Raw genomic sequence first — 23,152 nt, forward strand, 5'->3', positions numbered from 1 at the left:
TTTTCCCTCCAGCACTATATCAATGTAATGTGCTATGGCAGCTTTAACAAACAAAGCAATTCATAAATATACTGCTGGATATTAAGTGTCTATGTGTCTGAAAGCAGACAACACTCAGTTCACTCACACTGTAATATAATTAGTGATGTTCGCTAAGGCTAGCAGCACTATAACTATTGCTCATATGGTTGGGTTAGAATTAAACTTCGGACAGAAGTCGTCCTGCACCATTTGTGCTATAGCGATGAATGATTGATGAATGACTTGCTACTCAAGCTATATGGTTCAAGTACTGAGTGTTTTTTTTCTCTTTTCTTCAAAAAGCGTGTCCCGTTTAATTGCTGAATCGGTCATGTTCGGTTACGTAGCTCTAGTCTATCAGGTCTTCTTTACCCTTTTAACATAAATATTTGCTAGGGCTCTTCTATCTCCGTCGGCCCATGCATACGTGTATGTGTGAGTGAGTGTGACCCAGCTGCCTCCTTTCTCTTGCCCCCTCCCTTCACTGCCCCTGTGTGTGTACGAATGTTCAGAGACTCTGTCTGTGTGTGTGCGACTGCCAGAGGGGGTGGGGGGTCGGGGTGGCCGCTTGCCGAATCAGCCCCTCCAGTCTCCTAGCAACAGAGCTGTTTGGAGCGGGACGGGTGAGAGAGGGAAAGAAAGAGAGAAAGAGAATAGGAGGGATAGAGAAGAGGAGAGGGAGATTGAAAAATATGCCACATCTGGAAAAAGCCAAGGCTTGCTTGGTCTCAAAAAAAAAGAGAGAGACCGATAGAGTTGTAGAAGAGGAAATGCTGATTGCTGCTGCTGACAATTCACAGCGCTTCTTTAAAATGATGAGAGGATGATGAAACCGTGCACTTTCAGGCCCAGAAAGCAGCATCTCACACACACCAATTCAGCTCTACAGTGGTTTAATGATTAAACACACACGCTGTTGCTCCACGTTGGGAACAAACATTCAGCTCAACCTGAGACTCTAAACACTGCGCTTTTGTGCTTTGAGGAAGAGTGAGTGAGGAGTGTGTTCACCTCATCAGGGTTAATAAAACATTCACTGTGTGAGTCATACTATCTGCAGTCGCAATCGGTTACTGTTTATCAAATTAGTAACAGTCCGCCACTTTCAAATTAGAAATGTTTACAACTAAGCGTTCTGTAGTATTTTTTCTTTCTTTCTATTTTTAAGTGCTCTGGAATACTCGATTCTCATTGGTCAATCGTTGCATTCTGCAGTAAATATTTTTGACCACTGAACTTCGTACTTCACCATTGTTGCAACTTGCAGTCCACTGCCTAAGTTGTGTCATCATTTACTCACCTTCACGTTGTGCCGTATGACTTACAGTGCCGTTTGTTTTACAGTACAGCAATTTTTCAGTAAAAACGCGGTAGCGGGGTATGCTCTCATCATTCAACACTTTGCACTCCAGGCCACTAGGTGGCAGAAATGCACCTTTTATGCTGGTCATTGAAACAGTAGAAGATGCAGGTGACCAGGGCTGGTTCTTTGGCTTTCTCTACCTAGAGTATTTTAACCTATCTTTTTAAGTTTTTTTTTGTTGATACATAAATCACACAAAAAACACTTAAAAAGATAGGATAAAATACTCTGAGCACGGCAATAAACAGGTGATGCTTTCTATATGAATTGGAGATAACATGAGGGTAAATAAACTGGAGGAACTGTTCCTGTTCCTAAACATAGTAAATAAATAGTCAGCTATTGTCTATCATTTCATTTTGCAGTCTATTTTCTATTTTAAAAAATTTCGACTTAAATTACATTAGATTCAACTTTACAGTACAGTCAATGGAATACAATATTTCATATCTGTTTATTAGTTTATTTAGCTGTGTTTTAAATGGAATAATGAACGGTTAGTCAGTCATTATTGCAAAAAAAAAAAAAAAAAAACACTTTGGGGTGATATATATATCAAATCCCCTGTTTTGCATTGAGATTTATTTTGTGATGACCTGCTGATTTAATTGCGATATGTTGTTATTATTGCACACAGTGATTCTATGCACTGTACACTGAACTGGCCCATATTTGGATCTATATGCGTGCAGTATGGCGTCACTGTGTGTCAGGTTTGGACTAAGTTAGGCCTGAGCAGATCTCCCTGATCCTGCTGGCCTACTTCAGTCACCCACAGACTGTGATGTGCCCTCAGATTGGGGAAATGGTGGGAGACAGAGGAAATGTTTGTGTCTGAAAGTGCATGTGTGAAAGCAATCGAATGGAGCAATCGAGCTGAGATGGAGATGTTTGTAGGACAGACAGAGTCAAACACACACAGTTCTCCCCCGATGGCTATAACCGAGGCATTCTTCTCTAAGGTATTGGAGGAGTCTGCATCTGGTCCTAGAGTCTGCGTCCTGTGTCCTAGAGGGACCATTTCTCGAATATTCTCTGGTTGACAGAGAGCAAGAGGGTTTCTGCATAGGTGTGGCAGGATCACCTCGTGACCGAGATCATGAAAACCAGGGTGGTGCATGTTTGACTGATCGTGGCATAATAAGACTTATAATTATGACGAGAGGAGGGAACGCATGCACAAGCCGGATGGCTGGAGAGGGCCGGATTAAAGCGAGCCCGCTATATGCGCTGGTTTTAGTTGCCATGGCAACCTTCATTACCTGGCACTTGGGAAAGGGGGAGCGAGAGAAAGAGGGAGAGAGGAAAGATGGAACGGGACAGGAGAAAAAAGGGAGAGAGAGAGAGAGGGAGAAAAAGACTGATGTCTTGGGGAAAATGTGATGGAGAAAGGAAAACAAGTGGCGAAAAGAGGAAAGAAAAACGTTAGCCCCTCTGGGAATCAAAGTAGAAATGTGCAGTTAAAGAATGAGCTAAAAAGGATATGAAGAGGAAGGATAATGACTGCTACTTCCTTTTTTACACAACACCTGCTGATTGAAACAGGCAATACAAGCTTTGTTTATGCCAGGTATAGAATCTGGAATATTGAAGTCTAGTAGAGATGTTTGTGATATTATTGACAAAAGAGTTATGCTTTGAGAACATAATTTTCTCTGTTAAAATAAATAAACAGTTAAATACTAGTGGCACAACAATTACACATTTCACCTATAAAAAAGTTATTTTAAATAAGTCACAGTTACTTTGAAAAAAAAAAAGACATGCCATTCTGAAGTAAAGCTGAGAAAGAAGTAATGAGAGAAAAAGGTGTGAAAGCAATAATGAACAGGTGACGGTTGGGCCTGAGTGGGACTGGGAGAATAAGAAGGTTGTCTTAGTGATCAGAATTCCTGCAGGTGTCACATGACCCGCTGCCCTGCACACCTGCCCGAGAGCGCTGCCAGTTGCCATAGCGACAGGGTCAGCTTTATGGAAAGCAGGGTTGAAGGTGGTGATGGTTAGAGGTGGGGCTGGTTGTGTGTGTGTCTGTGGTCAAGAAAGCAGTTATTTTCAAAATGCTGCAGAAAAGTGTTAAAAAACCACACTGTATTTCTCACACACAAATCTAACAGTGGAGATAGGCTATTCAGTAAAAAACCTCTTGAGCTGTAAAGGACTTAATATTAGATTCAGATCAATGAACGTCTGAATAATACACTACACAAAAGAGACTGTCTTAGCCATACATAGTCGCCATAACCTCAGGGCAATACTCTCATAAAGCCCCGTAGCACAGCACTCATCCAGGAGCTGTTTAGTTGACTGAGGTCAGCATAAATGTTGGGAATGCAACTCAGAAACTCAAATAATATATGAGCAGTAAAGATTTGTGCCCATAAAGATGCCAGTCTGTGGACTGGTGCATGCAGAGTTCATCTGGCTGCTGTGTCATTGCTGCTGGCCTTCACGTGCTGTTTAGTGGCAGAGAAACATGAAAATGTTGAGCAACTGGAGTGAAGAAGAGAATGTTTTATTTGTTTTTACACAGAGCTGTTATTTGTCCAATCAGTGTTACTGACTCATGAATATGCAAATAAGAACATTAACCCAGGATTTGCTGAATAATACCCACTAATACCATGCAGTAATTGTGAAAAGCCCAGTGAAATATGAGGTACCAAAGGCTACATTCATACTCCAAGCCTTAGTGATAAATTCTGATTTATTGCTCAGATCCATTTTTTTTGTTTGTGCTCTTCACATTATGTTTTAAATGTGGTCAATATCAGATTCGAGCGAGAATCTAATTGAACTGACTCACATGCGGAAAAGATTGATAACAAAGACGCCATGTAGCAACTGAAGTCTGCCTTTACACGTTCATTTATAGGGTGATGTGCCATGGAAACCAAACCAGCAAATTCATGTGCAGCCAATAAGGAGGACAAAGATGAGGATGAGAAGAGAGCAAAGTTTTTTCTTGCATAGCTTTCCCTCAAAGTTTGCTTGTTTGTATAGAGCTGTCTCCTTAAGTTATGTGTTCTTACTGTCCCTCAAACTGCTTTCAAAGCAAAACTACTGATATGTAAAATCTTACGACAAATGTCGATCTAGAGTGATGTAAAAGTTCAGACTAAGGTTGCATTGCAAAACATCTGACCTGTATATGATTTTGGACCACATGTGAAAGTGGCCCAAATCAGAATTGAACAGATCTGATTCCATTTAGTTTGTGTTGTTCACACTTTTATTAAAAAAAAAAAAAAACAGATCTGAGTCACATATGAGCAAAAAACTGATTTGGGCCACATTTGCCTGCAGTCTGAACATAGCTATAGTTTTTGAATGTTGACCTTTCTTCTGTTTTTTATAATCACTTTTTCTCTCTGTCTTTCAGCAGTGTTCAGATGGAGGGGCGGCCCAGGACAGCTCCTTGAAGCGGGTCGCTGTAGTGGAGGATTTTTTTGATATCATCTATGCCATGCACGTTGAGATGGGGGCGGATCCTGGTAGAGCACCTAAACACGCCGGCCAGAAAAAGACCTATAAGGCGGTGAGACACAATCATTCAGTGCATAAAATATAGTGAAGACACGCATAAGCGAAACCCTTTCTTTTGCTATATAAAAAAGTACATGCAACATAGGCTTCATGTGCAGCAATGTATAAAACTGTCCTCACTCTATTTATTTAAACGACCACAGATGCAACTCTAAAATAGAACATCTGAATAACTATAATGAGTAGAGGCTGTTGCTGGGGCAACACCAGCCATTTTGAAAAACACCTGTTGCAGTGTTGAGCTATTATTGACTATAAATCAGCAAGGAGTCTAAACTTCAAATGGAACACTATGTTTTGTGGATTACTTTATTTTTTTAATGCCATAACAGCAAATTCATACTAGTGATGTACTGGCCAGATTTTTCGCACCCACCCACGTTTGTGAAAAACAATCCAACGCAATCTAAAATCTTTTCAAACCTGAACCCGTCTGACCCACCGATATAAGTCAACATCACTACCTCTCAAGCTGTCAAACATGACAAGACCCAAGTGACAAGTATTGCATCATGGGACTTATATAAAGCTGCCTGGCTCGCCAAGCCCAGAGGAAAATTGTATTGCTCAGAGTTTGCCCTTTCGTGACTCAGGAGTTCTGTAGTTCTGTCTGCACGATTAATCTGATTAAAACCGCAATGGCTGAGTTTTAAGTAAATATATGCGCTGCATGTTTCAGAGTGAAACGAGGCGCTTCTTTTACATGCGAGCAGCGCATCATACCGTGTTTTTAATGTCTCAAAGTGGAATACTGCTTCACACAAACTCATTTCTGCATGTCTTGAACATGCATCAACCAACTTCCCAAAACTTGTAATGAGAAGAGCACATGAACCTACTTTAGTTAAAGGACAAGTTCGGTATTTTACACTTAAAGCCCTGTTTTCAGATCGTTTCTGATGAAATAGAACCGTTAAGATTGAAATTTGGACACATGCTCCTGGCCCGAGAATTTTCGGTTTCTGTGGTAGCACCCCCAAATTGTGCAGCTCTAAAAACAAGCATTGGAAACTTTTTTTTCTTTTTCTTTTTCTTTTTTTTAAATCACAATAATATTTTCTTTCCCCAAAATTGTGCAGCCCTATAGTTCTCAGTTTCATTCAAGTAAATTTAACCAAGTAAGACAACGTTTCTCCTAAAAACTGCTTAGGAGAAATAAACACAACATGAGACAACTGACACAGAGTGTAGAGCTGTAAAATTAATTGACAAGATAGCTCATATAATTTATTTTTGGGAAATATTAAAATCCTGTTTATTTTGAGATATCTGGGAAATCAGTGCACAGTTTGTGTCATTTTCTTGAGATCTTTTCTGAAACTCTGAGATACATGTGAGATTCTCCTTTTTCAGGAGAATAATCTGAGAAGCATGATACTTCTTAATTTGGTCTCTTTTTAAACACAACAAACTGTCTAGGAAGACATTTTTATTTTATATTAAAGAGTTCTCATTTGTTCTTGTTTTCTTCCCTATAATATGACTAGCTTTGTCATGGCTACAGACAGAGGATATAATTTTGGATTGATATCCAGTTGTATTTTAAGTTGCCCAAACTGCAGGTATGAGTCAACCTGCTTATCAGCAGCACTGCAAACCTATGTTGTCTTCAGTGTATCTCTCTATTTTCGGCCATATACTCTTTCTCCAACTGTCGGAGAGTCGAAAACTTAAAGGCTCACTGGGATCAGCTCCTCCCCTTTTTAAAATGGCCAATAGCATTTAGTTTATATCACAGCTCGGCCAGAGCTGTTGAGCTCGGTAAAGCCGCAGTTTCCTCCTAATCTCTAACCGTTTCTCCTCCTAGTCTCCTCCATATCGCTTTAAAATGTAGCTTTCTGTGCAGAATTTAAATGGGTCCGATATTTTTCGCAAAAGATCCGCTCTGTGCTATCGTGTCTCTAGACCGGACCAGACAATGTGTGCACTGCGGCAGTTCACTTGACACTAACGTGAATCCAGACTTCATTCACCCCAATGGAAAGCATATTTACACTGTCTGAATCGTTCCATATCCCCTATATAGTGCACTACCTGCCATTCACCATGTAGAAAATAAATGTTTGAATAGTGACCGATTTTAGATGTAGCTTCAGCCATATTGGTGGAAGTGAGAGACTGTAAGTTTTGAATGCTTATATCTTCTAAATGCAAATTTTGTCTTTGTTTTGGAGCACACTAGCTTAGATAACAGGAAGACAAACATTCATAAGACAAAAAAGAGTAAAAGACATTTGGCTTTACTTGGCCAAATGTCCTCAATTATATGGTGAAATATTATGACAACCGACTAGTGAGGACATTGTACTGGTCCTCACCAGTTAAAAAGGCTTAAAACATGCTTTTATAATCTACTGTTTTGCACATGTTTCTGTGATTCATTTAGGGGTATGGGTTGGGTTAGGAGATAGAAAATATCATTAACCTGATGTAGAATCAAATGCAATGTCCTCACTAATATAGTGAAACAAACGTGTGTGTGTGTGTGTGTGTGTGTGTGTGCGCTTGTTGTGACTCACCTCTACTTTATCTGAGACACTGGTGAATGAAGTAGGAGGAACGCACATGAATGAGTTGGTGACTGAATCTGAGCCAAATACTGTCTGTGATGGGGATTTAATATCACATACCTTTACTCTTACGCTGCATCATTTCTCTATGTAGTGTGTAATTATAAGCAGACTATTATGTTTCTTAGCACATACATTCAGGATGTTATTGAGTTATTATGTTGCTTATTATTTGATAATATGGGAGGGAGGATGACACGAAGTACAGAGAATATCATTGGAAACACTTTTTTTGAATAATTTTGTCATGCTGATGAATGATAAAAACAATGACAGCCAATCAGAATCCATCCTGCTGTAAAGAGCTCGAGTACTTAAAGCAGCAGACAAGCATGCGCTTAGAATAAACTGAACGATATCGTCCACTGGTGTGGACACTAATATAGTTATCTTTATAACATCGTTTACCCTTTAACATATTCTTATAGAGGTAGATGGGGATGTGTAAGTGTGCACCTATAGTATGCTTGATTATGCTCTCTTGTGCTGTGATTCCTTGGTGTGTGAAAGCAGGTGTTGGGTTCCAGCCCCCACTAAGCTTTGTGCTAATCACCTAATTAAAGTAATTAACTGCCTGATAGCCATGTTTTTGACATTTGACACACATTGAACCACTCTTAAACTGCTGGACTATCAGACAAGCAAAGATCAGAACACTCTAAGGTCTCACCGATTGGCTATTACCTTCAGAAACCAGCCGTGATTGGCTTGATTTGCTCTGGTTGAACTGACTTTCATTGGCTGTATAATTAGCTGCTACTGACTCTGATTGATTGGTGGTGTCCAGAAGCCTACATTTTTACATCCGTGGCCCTGTCCCAAATGCCGCATGAGCCTTTCAGGTCCGGATCAGAGTCCATACTGTTAGCATAATGACACAGACGATGATATGTGCCAGGTCTGCTATGAAGTCCACAACAGTAACAGAGTGACAGAAATAGTTATTGCAGATTAATATTTTATATTATTTATTTCTATTGTATATCGATATTACAATACCATCTAATCTAATACAATCTTTTTGGGGTGATTCATATAATAATAAATGTATTATTGAAAAATAATATATTATATTAATGATAAATTATTTAGATTGTATATCATAATACCAAAATCTAAAATATAATAATAATAATTTTTATTATTTATATGTATTATTTTATTGGAGTGGTGACTAATGATAATAATGTTTTTCCAGTAATAAAAATAATAATAATATTTTTCAATTGAAGTAGTATTATTATTGGAAAATAATATGCTATGGTAATTAATAATTATTTTGATTGTATTTTACATATCTAAATCTGAAAAATAATGACCTAATCTAAAATTATAATTAAAATAATTCTATATTGTTATTTATTATAATAATTTGGGAGGAGTGAATAATAATAATAATAACTGCATATATAATCGTAATACCAATTTTTATCATTACTATTTATAATATTATTATTTAATACGATGTAGGTATGTGTGCTCACTTTTTCACCTCTTATTCATTTGCACATATGTATATAAATCAACTTCAGTCATAACTACTGTGACTAAAAAAAAGATTACGGTATTTTGCTGCGTTCCAATTCGCGTACTTATACTATACCCTTAAAGTATGTACTATTTTTTAGGGAAAATACTATTATTCCAGATCACCCTTCTCATCCTGTCCCACTACCCTTTCAAATACTGCTGCTGTCTGTATAATGCCCTCTAGTGGTGGCCTGATGGGACTGCAATGATGCTGTATTGAGATTGAGGCCACTGAAGGGGCACCCACACCACTCCCTGAGATTATATGCATTCTTTCTGTTTTAGTCTTTTATTATAAAATTAAATTAATGTTTTTGTGCATTAATAATGTTCTCTGTCACACTGGACCTCAGCTTATTCCTTTGAAGATGACTTCATTATTTCGAACACACAAAGGCTAAGGGAGCATCCCCCAATACTAAAGATGCAAAAAGCTGTTTGCATGTGTGTGTGCGGGGGTGGCAGGGGCTGCACAATGTCCTTGGGGCAACGTTCACCTCCTCTTCTCAGCCAGTGCCCTGGAGAGCCCTGCTGTCAGGTCTCATAGCACAAGCAGCCCACAGAGACCAGCCCTGCCAGTCTGGGAGGAGGGGGCAGTCTGGGAGCATGGCATTCTGGGAGGTGCGGTTTTCCCTGGTTGGCCTTCTCCCTCTGTGCCACCTAAGGGGGGGAGGGTGGAGGGCCTGCCATTGCTACTGCTCGATCACCCTCTCTGTGTGAAGGTCGCACACAGAAAGCCTCCAGGAGACGAAAGCAAGAGCAAAAGAGAGAGGAGGGAGAGGGCACGGGGATGAGGGAGACCAGAAAAGATTAGAAAATTTTGAGAAGGGGAAAGAAGAAAAGGGAGGCATTGCTAAGTAGACATTGTTAGAAATATAGCAAATACCTTTTTATGTTGCAGTTATTTTGTCATTAGTATGAAAATGAATAGCCCTGTTCCAAAACCTACTGTGGTTCCTTGCTCCCTACACCCTACTTCTGAACCCAACTAAGTGAACAACCTTCATGTTGCATGCATACCCTTTATCCTCAGTGGGTTTTGGTATACAGTAAACTATTTTTGTTGATACGTTTCTGCTTCTCTTTTTAATCTCGGAAATATTTGCTGACTCCTTTCCATTCTCTACTTTGGTTGTCAGATTGCAGAGACCTATGCATTTCTTCCACGTGAGGCGGTGACTCGTTTCTTGATGAGTTGTGGAGAATGCCAGAAAAGGATGCACATCAACCCCAGCACGGCAGAGTTCAAAGGTCAGGCACAATTCTTGCACTTTCATGTCTAGATTTGCCATTCTTAATGATTTTGCACCATACACATGAATATGTGCCGCTGAGTAAATTGGTTGTTTTTGTTCATTTTATCATTAATTAAAGTTTTGGGAGTGCATCACCCTTTAGCGGTAATTAGGAAAGATTAGGATTCCAAAATGTTCATTAAAGTCACACTGTTTTTGATGAGCCACAGAGGCAAGACTAAAACTCTGCGCTTTTACGGGCCCCTTGTAATTAATGCATGGATAATCCAACCCACGCGCTTCCCACAGTAAACATCTGATTAACAAAAGAGAATGAAAAATAACGCTAAAGGAAATATGCACGCAATCCTTCAAGACATGACATAGCAGACGCTCATGTGATGACCTTCAAATATGCTTTCTCTCTGGTTATTTGCATCATTATTTAATTCAGAGACAGTAGCTGTTACAATCACAACTTCATTATTGTCATAAAGTGCCAGCAATAAATACCTTTCCCTGAACACGAATCAGAAAGTGTCATTTTCCCACAGCTTTGAGATATTGTACTCGGTGTGCTGTATCTATCTGCATAGACGTGATGTTGGTCTGCCATTAGTCACAGACTGATGTGACTAATTCATGCTGCCACAGATAAGCTTGATTTCTATAGAGCTAAAATAGTTTAAATTTTTTTAATAAAACGATTCACCAATGTGTCAGCTAATTCACATTTGGAAAAAAATAAGTTTATATATTTGCAAAGTGCAAAGATATATTGAGTTTATTTATCACTCAAACTCATAACCTAATTTATATTCACACATTTTTTATTTATTTTTTCAAATACATATTCATTTCAAATTCACAACCAAATTTGTGCATTTGTGGAGAACGAATGTTAAACAAACTTTGAATATTGAACTAGCTGACCAGCTTCTGTCTGCAGGGGTTCTGAAGGGAAGAGTCATCCCTGCTCTCCAAAGCAGGTTATAGAATAAAAATTGCCATTGAACTGTTCACACTATATTGCGACTAGGAACTCTGTATAAAGTCAGAAGATCTGTGTCCAAACAAAAACCTGTCTGTGTTTATTGTGTTTGATTTTAACAAAGACCCGAGGGGGTTTCAGCAGGCTCTGTCGGAGCGCTGTCTCAAGAGCGCCTTCTAGGGGACTGAACTGAGTCATGCACACTATTGAGAATGGGATTGAGTGAAACAAAATTGACTTTCAAATTAATAATTACAAGTAAGACATGTTTTAAAGTCTTATGAATTAGCTACACATTTTTTAACTAATAAGCTTTTTGAAGAAAATCATTTATAAACTTAATTTTTTTTTAAAAACAATTGATACTTCTATTCAGCTAGAATGCATTAAATAGATACGTCACTAAAAAGATTTACAAAAGATTTCTACTTCAAATAAATGCTGTTATTTTGTAAAGACCTGTGAAAAAATGTATCACAGTTTCCACGAAAATATCAAACCCCAAATCTGTTTTCATTTATTGATAATAATAAGAAATATTTATTGAGGACTTGAGCAAGGTTGAGTAATGTCTGCTGAAAATTCAGCTTTACAATCACAGAAATAAATGACATTTTAATTGTAGTAATTTTCACAGTATTGCTGTTTTTAATAAATGCCGCCTTGCGACTGCTATTGAAAATATGAAAAAAATCTATTAAAAAATTTGACCACAAACTTTTGAACAGTAGTACGTATATTAATTCTGACATAAAAAAAAAAAATGTGATTTTTTTTTTTTTAATGGACTTTCTTTTGTTGTTTTTCACCCACAGAAAATGACCGGCCCACTTCTCTGGTCCCAGACCTCATCGACTACAACATGCCTCTCACTGCCACCTATCTAAAACAGATGAAACTACAGTGCATGAACACCAATGAGCAGGTAGGTAGAGAGAACACTGTACACTCTTCAGTGTACAAGAACACTGAAGAGAGAAAAAAAAGCTTTGTTTTACAATACATCAAAGTTTTCAGTTTAAAAATATATATATATTTATTAAGTTTAAAATAATTCAGTATTGACGTGTTGTTACTGGTTTGTGTGTTTGCTGACTGCTCCTGAGTTTTAGAGACAATATATGGTATCATGATGCTAAATATTCCTTAGTATCTGGGCAAAGAATGTAATGTAAAAGTCACTCAGCTCAAAGGAACTGCGACAAGTCCTTATGGTGCAATGTGTGGTTGTCAAGGTAAACTCTTATAGACATGGTTGCCCCAGCAACAGTATATGTGGATGCCTGGAATAGCAAGAGCTGGATGTGTCTGTGGGTCACTGTGCTATATAAATGGGGTGATGATAAACACACAACCCCCATCCTTGCGAAAGACAGTTCATTATAGCACTGAACTAAAACAGTACATGAATGTAATTGTATAGCTGAAACTAAAGAACACATATTTAGAGAATATTCTCACTGTAGAGTATGTTCATAAAAGAAAGCTCAGGATACATCACATGATATTAGTACACTTTAAAACATATTTTCATGATTTGTTATCACAACATTTTTCCTTTTGTCAAATCAACTTAAATCATTTATGTGGTTCAGATAACATAATATTTTGAGTTTCTGTTGATTAAACCAATCTCTTTCATTATATTAACACATTATTTTAAATTTCAATGAACTTGAAGGTAACCAGGTTACTTAGTTTTTTAAGTTAAACCAACAATCACTTTTTAGTGTAGGTATCATTTAGGTCTGCGGGCAGGGGGCGCTGTTGTACCACTCTTTATAAAATGAGTCGGATGATTTTTTTTAGTCGCAAAGAGCAGGGGGAAAAACATGCATTTTTCTGGGCAATATGTGACTTTAGAAAACAACCCTTTTATCAAAACTAAAATTGTTAGACCTATTATGAGAATGTTTTATTGCCCTTTTGCTTAATGTAATTCACCTAACTATAGGATGTGTTCTGGGATCAACATTCCTATCAACCAATCAGATTGTGGGGCTAAATATAGGATTAGGGCTAGGGTAGGGGTTCAAACAACGTTCTTATCAACAAATCATTTTTCTCAGATTGTAAGGGTAGGTTATGTTTAGAGTGGTCTTGCACACCAACAGACTGTCTGTTGTTCAGTGATTTCAGATGCATATTGCACTTTCTCCATCTGGCATGCTCAATTTTAATTGGCTGGATTTATGCAACTTCTGGAGTGGGGGCACACAGGATTTTTTTGTTTGTTTTGTTAGTCCGCCAGGAAACAAATGTACCAGGCTGATACAATGAACGCTGTTTAGGGTAAATTAATCACTGGATTTGTCATTGCTTGCAAGGTTAGTGCCATCAAATATTTAAAATAAAAAGGTTTACAAGTAAACTAGATATCCCCACGGAGCAGAATCGTTTATTATTATTTGTGACATTACCATTCAATAGTTTGGGGTCTATAGGATTAGGTTTTTGAAAGAAGTCTCTTTATGCTCACCAAGGCTGCATTTATTTGGCCAGAAATACGGTAAAAAAAATTAATATTGTGAGAAATTTATCACAATTTAAAATAACTGTTTTTTATTTTAATATATTTTACAAAGTAGTTTATTCCTGTGATGCCAAAGCTGAATATTCAGCATCATTACTGCGGTGTCACATTGTTTCATGTAATCATTCTAATGTGCTGATTTGGTGCTCAAGAAACATTTCTCGTTTTTATCAATGTTGAAAACAGTCGAAACCTTGATAAATAAAAAGCTTGACAGCATTTATTTGAAATATAATTTGTAAAAGACTTTACTGTCACCTTTAATCAATAGAATGCATTTTTAACAAATCCTTTTTTGACCTCAAGCATTTGAAGAGGTTTTTTTTTTTACATACAGAAATTCTGATTTAAAAGTGCACACAATTTCTGTTTCTTTAATATTAATTTATGGCCTACTTGACTAAATCCCATCTTTTTTACATCTTATTTTCTTCATCATCCTCTCATCTCCCTCTTTATTGTTTTACATGCACCTTTAATTCCTGTGTCTACATTGATCTTTTCTTGCTCCTGTCTTTTTCTTCTCTCTTTCTCATTGCTTGTGTTAATGATGCTCCACTTGGTACCTAATGGAGTCAGCACCGCACAGATCAGTCCTCTAAACAAACCTCAGAGGGAACCCAATTTTTCACAAGGCTAACTCTATGAATCACATGGACAAATGTTTACAGCGTGTGTGTGTGTGTGTGTGTGTGTGTGTGTGTGTGTGTGTGTTTGTGTGTGTGTGTGTGTGTGTGTGTGTGTGTGTGTGTGTGTGTGTGTGTGTGACCACATGTATACATATTGGTTCACAGTACAGGACAGTGTGAAATCACTTTTACAAATAAACACTTGTCATGGTTTCAGTCTGTACTTTAGGCCTTATCCACACTACTGCGTTTTAGTTTAGAAACGGAGAATTAAAACGAATACGATCTCCGTCCACATCAGCGTTTTAGCTGCGTATTAGAATTGATCTCCGTTCACATTAAAACGACTGAAAATGCGGATAACGTGACCATTCACCAACACTGGGCATGCGCGTGCCGGTGTAGCGCGTGCCGGACAGGCGCATGTAGGCAATTACAGCATTGTAAAATGCATTATTTACTTGCACAACAGCTGCTAGCAAATACATCAACGTCAGTAACGCTTGTAATTCGTTATCCATGTTGCAGTCACTAACTGTGACTGTTTTTGTATGTTGTATGCTGTTTTTGTATGTTTTCTTCCTGGGGACGGGTCATGTGATGGGTGGCTGACAAATCAGGGAAGGATACGCCATGACTGATGACACCCAATCATAGAGCCGAGCGTGAGCCTCTGCGTCATCGTTTCTAAAGTCTTCCGTTTTGTCTTCACTAAAACGCCCTCTGGAGATTCAAAACGCAAAACGGGGTCGGCTGCGTTTCTAAACTTCTTCGTTTTAGGTCTTCGTTTTTGCCGTTGTAGTCTGGACGGGAGGTGCAAACGTAGCAAAAGGTCTCCGTTTCTAAACGAAAACGCAGTAGTGTGGATGGGGCCTTAGATAATAAATGTTGGGATCATGATGATGACCGGTGACCAAATTTTTCAGGCTTCAGGCTTTCTGTCACAATACTGTACGTTTCAGAACAACAGGGGTCTCAAGCTCAAACTAATCCAATGCTTGATAAATCGGTTGTTACACCAGTTAATTTGTGACCATTAGCTGATCTGTGGGGTCCCAGGATGTTTGTCCCAGAATGCCTTCCTGTTAGCAGTGCAGTGCTGAAAAGGGAAGTGAACCTGTGCGTTTGAGAGGCAATTCACAGTGACTTTTTCTTCTCTCTCACACACACATCTTTATCTATACACCTGCATTTCTCACCTTCTCTTGAGCACCACTGATGATTACATTCTTTCAGCCTGCTCTGCTCTTCAGATTACCATGGTAACAATAAACACAGAATCAGGGACACATAGTGTTGTAGAGGCCGGATTTGTGTGTGTGTGTGTGTGTGTGTGTGTGTGTGTGTGTGTGTGTGTGTGTGTGTGTGTGTGTGTGTGTGTGTGTGTGTGTGTGTGTGTGTGGTACGAGAAAGACTCTTGGAAATGTGATGCTAAATAAATTGTGCTTATTAGTAAGTAGAATTTAATTTTAATTTTCAGGGCAAGTTAAAGTGTTTTAATGAATAAAATTGGTATGAGTGGCCTGCTGAGAATGGAGTACTTTGATGCCCAGGGGCTTGAGGGTGAGCTGAATTAAATTCTGCGTTCAGGTGTGTGTGTTAATGCAGATGGGGGATGGTTGGGTTGTGAAATGAGGGGTTTGTTTGTGAAAATGAGGAAGTGTCACACTTAAGTGGGGGTGGTTGCTAGTCTTTAACTCAGCGGCTACAAGATTAGCAATGGCATTGTGAAGGTTTGATCTGAGCAGATGGGTGGCACAGGGTGTATTGTGGGTTTTCCTGGAACATTTGGGGAGGGGTTTTGAGGGGAGGCTATGAAGAAAGCGTTGATGCTAACTTCAGAAGCTCTAGAACCTGCTGTAAGTCACAGTGAACTTTCTCACAGCTTCATCGTCATGACAACAGAGGTAGAGAGGTGCGTTCACGCCTATAGCGTAGGTGAAGACAAGGGTCACGACGTGATTCGCTATGCCTTCAGCCTGCTAAACATGGACCAGCACTTATTCTGGCACACATACACTATGTCAGCATGCATAGATAATGCAGATCATATTTAAAACACGTTTAGGCTGAATAAACGTTTAGTAATTTGGTCTTTGATGATAATTTAACATTTTAAGTAGAACACACTGATGGCAAGAATATACTAAAAGAAATATCAGCAATGCACTGACAATTTTTGAAAGAAAAAATATTTGAAAAAAAAAGCTGTAAGATGCTGAACACTGGTAAATTTATGTTGGAATACAAAGTTTGTAATTTTGCATTATTATTAACAAAAATGTCATCATTAAAATTATTATTATTATTTTATTATTATTATTTTAATAATAATATTTATTATTTTTGTCAAGAAAATCTGGACAATGGACCATTATGCAACAGACTACAATTTAAAAGACTTTGAAATTGAGTGTTATTTTGGTATTTTAGTTATTAATATTGTGAATTGGCACAATACATTTTTTTTTATTTGCAGTTTTCATTTTATTTCAAGGTTTTGTATTTTTTATGTTTAAAAAAATCATTGTATTTTGTATCTTTTATCATTTATTTGTTATATTTCTATATAGCTTTACTATAATTCATATTTATTTCAGTTTTAGTCATTTTAGTAAATCTTATTTTAGTTAGTTTAGGTAATTTTTTCATTTTATTTTAGCTTTATTTCAAATACCAAACATTAGTTAACAATAACAACACTGGAAATGTAACACTGCTGCGAAAGCACACATAATTTATGTGGATTATTCACAGCTCCAAACTCCAAAAAACAAAAATATGTGCATGCAATGAACTGTGTGTACTAAATGTTGTTCTGCAACTCCCAACCAGAACATGATTCCTGAAGAAAACAATACATATCTCGTGTTCTTCTAATCCTGTGTGTGCATCTTTTGGGTTTTGGCTCCAACAGGGTTAAAAATAGCTCCCCTCGTATTCACTCATTATTTAAGAGTCTCCTCCTTCTGTCCCTTTCCATCCCACATCCCAGAATGTGGAGTTTCCTCAATAAAGGATACACTGGGATGATAATGGACTGAAGAAAGAGTTTGTAAAGTGAGATGTTGTGTGACAATCTTACAAATAGCAGTATGGTTGAACCAAACAGGAAATGTAGGAGATTTGGAATGCTCACAGGTATGAGGACTTTGCCTGTGTCGAGATGCTGTGGAGGAGATATGGGAGAATCTAGTGATGGCTAGGCGATAGTGGGATGGGTGAGCTTCATTTTGTGCACAGAATATCCTGAGCTCTCTGACTTCCTCCTCCTCCCCCCTCTCTTTCTCTCTCACACACATACAGGATGAGAGTTCGGTAAGCAGTGAGGATTTGGACATGGCTGAGCCCGCGTGGGTCTCTACTGAGCGTGCTCCAGCCGCAGAGCCTAGCAGCCCCACCGCCCCGTACACAGAGAGGATGCCTACACCCCCACAGCCCAGCATTAAAGAGGAAGAAGGTACGCATGTCTCTTACTCACTCACACTGTGTTTATGTAGCTGTGCATTTCATTGAAATAACAGCCACCTTTTACCAATGTTTGTCAGCGTTTATCAGAGAAGACTTTGTGTTGGTTAGAGTCTGATAAGTGTCTTATAAAGCTGACGTTGAAGAGGTGCCTGAAGGCCCATTATAGCCCTTTTCCCAGCACTCCAGCCTCTCTTGCTCTCTTCCATTACTCTCTGGACAGATTCCAGATAAATGGATGTCTGGGATATGCAGAGCCATGCCGAGACAGTCTTATTTTTTTCATTTTGGTTTGTTTGTGAAAATCTTCAGTGTGAAGGTCTGTAATGTGTGTCAATCTCAATTTTCTGGGAATCTTTGATAGATAGATAGATAGATAGATAGATAGATAGATAGATAGATAGATAGATAGATAGATAGATAGATAGATGAATTACTGTTACAGAAAAGAGTATATATTAAATGACAAATGTAATACTCTATGACAAATGTATGAATCTATTCTATGCTAAATCTGAATATGATCTATATAATGTTATTTAATCTTTATCATCAGTGTTATTGTTCATGTAACCAATATCCTATCTGTAACACAGAATGTGTACAATAATCTTTGGCAAAGGCTCCCATATTTGCAGATGAGGGTAAACAACTGCAAGACTCCAAGGTTTTTGACCCTGCCCCCTTTTTGAATTGAACACACTTCCTTCTTTTCACCAGCACTCGCTCCCTCTGTCTTGTCTCTTATTCAGCTGAGTGCAGGGGGCTGGGGTGGCGTATGAATGGGGCAGGAGAGAAGAGGATGAGGGCAGGGGGAGGGGGATGTGGAGATGCTTTTTAAAATGGCTGCTGGGACAGTCGAGGGTCTTACTGGGTGGTAGATAGGGAGGAAGCAGCTTGGGTCGCCTCTTTGTGGGCTAATCCTGTGTAATCTTGCTCCGATGGGGCTGCAGGGAACAGCTCGGCCACACACATAGACGTGTGTCCACTTACTTCATCATAAGGAGAGAGAAAGTGACTAAAGGGCTGTGCACATGCTCAGTGCACCTTACCCTTGACGGACAGCTGTAGAGGCCCCTCTGGGAATGATCCTAAAGAGGGATGATAGTATTTTAGGAATGGCGGTCAGAGCTGTGATCATAAAGGTTACCTCTCTGCTCAATATCGTAAGCTTGTCTGGTTTTAGCATGTCTGACTTATTGCTGTCTCGGATTCAAAGTAAAAAATGCTGTTTGCGTCTGCACTTTTAAAAAATGTTAAAACAAACATTTACAAAGTAAAATGACTGAATCAACCTGATTACTTTAGGTTACAGCAACCAAAGTCATTTTTTTATGGTTAAAGGAGAACTCCGGTCAATTTTAACATTGAGCTAATTTTTTTGTAAATTTGGAGTGCTATCAATACAGAGAACAACGACAAAAATCGGTGTTGCCTACACCGTGTTATCCTCTTTTTAAAATTTGCACCCTGTTGACTTCAATGCAATGGGGCAAGTTGTTTTAAACCTGCTTTTAGCCTCTTAACATCCTTAATGGTTCATTACAAGTGCCCAGCCATGTTAGATGATTCCTTCAGAGTGAACACGAGTGAATCTGACTGCAGTAGATGTGAAAGATATGAATAAAAATGATGTTATTTCAGCCAGCGCACATACCTGTATTTACATCCTGTTTTCGGTCGAAGTCCAAAGTAGTCGATTGTCGAGTTCACGCGCATAGGTTTAGTTACCTATGATCACGCACGTGAACTCGATTTACAAAAAATGAGCTCAATGTTAAAATTGACCGGAGTTCTCCTTTAAATCAGGTGGGAATAGTTTTTTAAAGGTGCTGTAAAATAAAAATGTGAGTTTTGTGGCTTTTTGTCCATATGCATTAGCTTCTTAAGTCATCGATTCTACAGTTCAAAAGTTTAGGGTCAGTAGGTTATTTTTTAAAGCATTTACTGTATTTCTTATCAAATAAGCGTTTAGTTGAGCCTTGATGAGAATAAGAGACTTATTAATATATATATATATATATATATATATATATATATATATATATATATATATATATATATATATATATATATATATATATATATATATATATATTACTGACCCCAAAGTTTTGAACAATAGTGTATTCGTGTACTCACAAATTTGCAGGTTTCTCTTCCTGAAATAGTGACAACAAATATTGCAGAATGCAATCTGGACATCGCCATGTTGTCATTGTCATGTGACCTACAGCATCAGTTGTGCCATTCACACTCCTCTCCCATGGCCTCATGGGATTGTAAAGTGTCCATTGGATACGTACTTCAGAATCTCGCCCAAAGTAGATCATCTGGTTACTTTTTGCCTACTGTTTTTTTAATTCTATGAATTCAGACACACACACATATATATATATATATATAAAAGGATGCATATTTGGATGCAGCATATTGGCTTTGTCTTAAAAAAGGAGGGGTGAGGATGGCTGGGCTGCGATATGTCTCTCCCCAACTTCCGGTTTTAATAGGAAATGTCAGCAGAAAAAAACTGCACATTAAACAATGTCATGGTGTTTTTAATGGTAACAACTACATATTTTCTCTAGTGAGAATTTGACTCTTGAAAACACTGTTTAGGTGGAGAAAGCACATCCAGACTGTCTGGGACTGATTTATTAATTTGATATAGCTTTCATTCCCTGCCGTTATCATGTGTGTTCTCCCAAAGACACACTTTTGTATGGCTACCAGTACTGTCCTTGTTTACTCAAATCTGCTTTGTAATTTTGATATATGCACTGTCTGGTGTGGTTGTTATGGGATGTGTTTACGATCCACTGCTTGTGTTTTGTGAAATAATGAGTCTATTTCCCATCCTGTACTCTATATAAATGTAACCATGCACTAATGGATCCCTCCCTAGACTCATGGCAGACTATTGTGCTGTTTAGAGAGACACAGGGCAAGAGGATGATGATTTAACCCACACTCTACCATTACACCCAGCCTTCGGAGAGGAGCCGTCCTTTTTTTGTGTTTATGTCATTAGATCCTGACATACTATATTTTTCATTTAGGCCAATATGATTGTCCACACAGTGTCTGTCAATGCCTGATTGGATATCCTAATATATCCTAAAATAACCTAAATGTACTTTGTGTGAATATCTGAGTTAAGGTTCAAATCAAATATATTATTTAATTTGACTGAATCAAAATGGCGACATTACACGAGTGCAAGTCATTTAAAAGGCTATATAGAAATAAATCCTTAAACTTACAATTGTATTTTTCTACTGCTATCAGTTTACTTTAGCAAAATTGCTTTAAATATGAAAACTTTTCAGAAGAGTTTTGAGAGAATGTATGTAAATGTTATAGTAATTGTCTTTGTTTTAAGCATATAAGTAACGCAATTAGATGATGTTTATGCTAAAAATATTTTTAAAGATAAGATTTTTTTTTTCTTATTTTTAGCTTCTTAAGAAAACTTCCCTTGTTTTATGAATGTTTACACTACTGTTCAAAAGTTTGGGGTCAGTAAGATTTTTTTATTTTAACTTCTATTTAGAAAAGATTAATTCAATTCATCAAAAGTGTCAGTAAAGACTTTTATTATGTTACAAAATATTTATTTTTCAAATAAATGCTGTTCTTTTCAACTTTCTATCCTGAAAAAAAAAATGTATCACAGTTTCCTCAAAAATATGCTGTTTTCAACAATGATAATAATAAAAAATAAGAGTAATGATGCTGAAAATTCAGGGGTGGAAATACATTTGAAAATATATTAAAAAAGAAAGCAGTTATTTTACATTTTAATAATATTACTGGTTATTGTTTTTTGGTTTTACCCACCCAAACTTTTGAATGGCAGTGTACATATTTTTACTGGAAACAAGACTATAAAAATGTGTTTTGCAGCGTACATTACAAGCAGAATGATGTCTGGCCATCTCACTTTATTATTTATTTATTTTTCAGCATGTCTTACATCTCTTTCTTGTTCTGTTCTCTGGGGGGACAAGATGGGGTTTCTTTCTTTTTCTTTTCCCCCCTTCTCCCTCCATGCTCTCCTTTTCCAAATACTTCCTCCCATCCACTAAGACACTCTGTTAGAACCCCACATCCATCTCATTCCCCTCATCCTGCTGTCTCTCTCCTCACCTCTGCCTCCTTCCACTGGTTTGACAGTTGACCCCAATGTTGCTTTCCTGTTCACACAACACACTCCCTTTCCCTTGTTAGACGTACACTGACACACACACACACACACGCATTTAGACCCCGCATTCACTTGTGTGCGACTTTATGAACACGCATTCAAACATCTAATTCTGTCTCTCTCAGATGATTCTTCTTCAGAGAATAGCAGCACAGTTAACGGTCTCCCTGCACTCACTCCGCCTGGTGGTGCTGCCATGGCGACAGGAGGAGTTCCTGCATCTGAGGGGGTGGTTCCATACGGTGAGGTGAACGGTAATGGTGCCGCAGCGCCGCTGGACTTCAGCACTACTTCATCGTCCTCTTCCTCACAGGAGGGACAGCAGCCTGTCAACCTGAGTGACAGACTGTTACCCGGAGTAACGCTTGGATCCTACTCATCTGACCCTAACAGAAAATTCCCTGTCAAAACTGAGTACAATAACAAGGTATGAGACTTCATTTTTCCACATAATTCAAAAAATGTGTATTTCATAAACAAGTAAAGTACTAATAAGCATAATGGTGTTCAGATGGAGGTTTTGACTTTTGTACATGTATGTTCCACAGTCGCCTCAGTACAGCTCAGGAAGCTATGACTCTGTGAAGACGGAACTGAGCACGTGCGGGGAAGACATGACCCCGGGTCGCTCTCAGGTCATTGACGATGATGATGACGATCACGATGACCATGACGACAGCGACAAGATAAATGACGCTGAGGGTCTGGACCCCGAACGACTTAAAGCTTTTAACGTGAGACTTACTGCCTTTACAGCTTTCTCTCTCACATTATGATTTACAATATATTTTGTATTTTTATGAATCTTTTCAAGCTTTATGACCTACATTGCTTAGGTTTGGAGGTAAAGTCCAAAAGTCTGAGACCACATTTTACAGTCTTTTTGTAAAAAAACAAAGTTTTAGTATTTTGAATTAAAGTAAAGAAACTAAATTTACATAAAATAGATACAATTATTTTGGGCAATTCTCAAATGTAATATTACATTTAAAAAAAGTAAAGTTTACAAAGTAAAATTAAAGTACTAAAATTAGTAGCTGGAAATTTTTTTTTTTTTAACAG

At 38.0% G+C, this 23,152-nt stretch overlaps 1 protein-coding gene across 2 annotated transcripts in view; it reads left to right on the forward strand.

The window, feature by feature from the left end:
• nol4la (nucleolar protein 4-like a) overlaps nt 1-23,152 on the forward strand; it is a 41,032-nt gene that overhangs the window by 11,651 nt on the left and 6,229 nt on the right. Inside the window, exons 2-7 of one of the 2 annotated variants that reach the window (XM_079637567.1) lie at nt 4,764-4,919; nt 10,167-10,278; nt 12,069-12,178; nt 17,722-17,875; nt 22,216-22,517; nt 22,639-22,824. In XM_079637567.1, the coding sequence (XP_079493693.1) occupies nt 4,764-4,919; nt 10,167-10,278; nt 12,069-12,178; nt 17,722-17,875; nt 22,216-22,517; nt 22,639-22,824 (1,020 nt within the window). The remainder of the gene's footprint in view (nt 1-4,763; nt 4,920-10,166; nt 10,279-12,068; nt 12,179-17,721; nt 17,876-22,215; nt 22,518-22,638; nt 22,825-23,152) is intronic. The other variant, XM_079637568.1, reaches the window with a different exon arrangement.

This window comes from Phoxinus phoxinus, assembly GCF_949152265.1.
Source record: "Phoxinus phoxinus genome assembly, chromosome: 15".
NCBI classification, from domain to species: domain Eukaryota; kingdom Metazoa; phylum Chordata; class Actinopteri; order Cypriniformes; family Leuciscidae; genus Phoxinus; species Phoxinus phoxinus.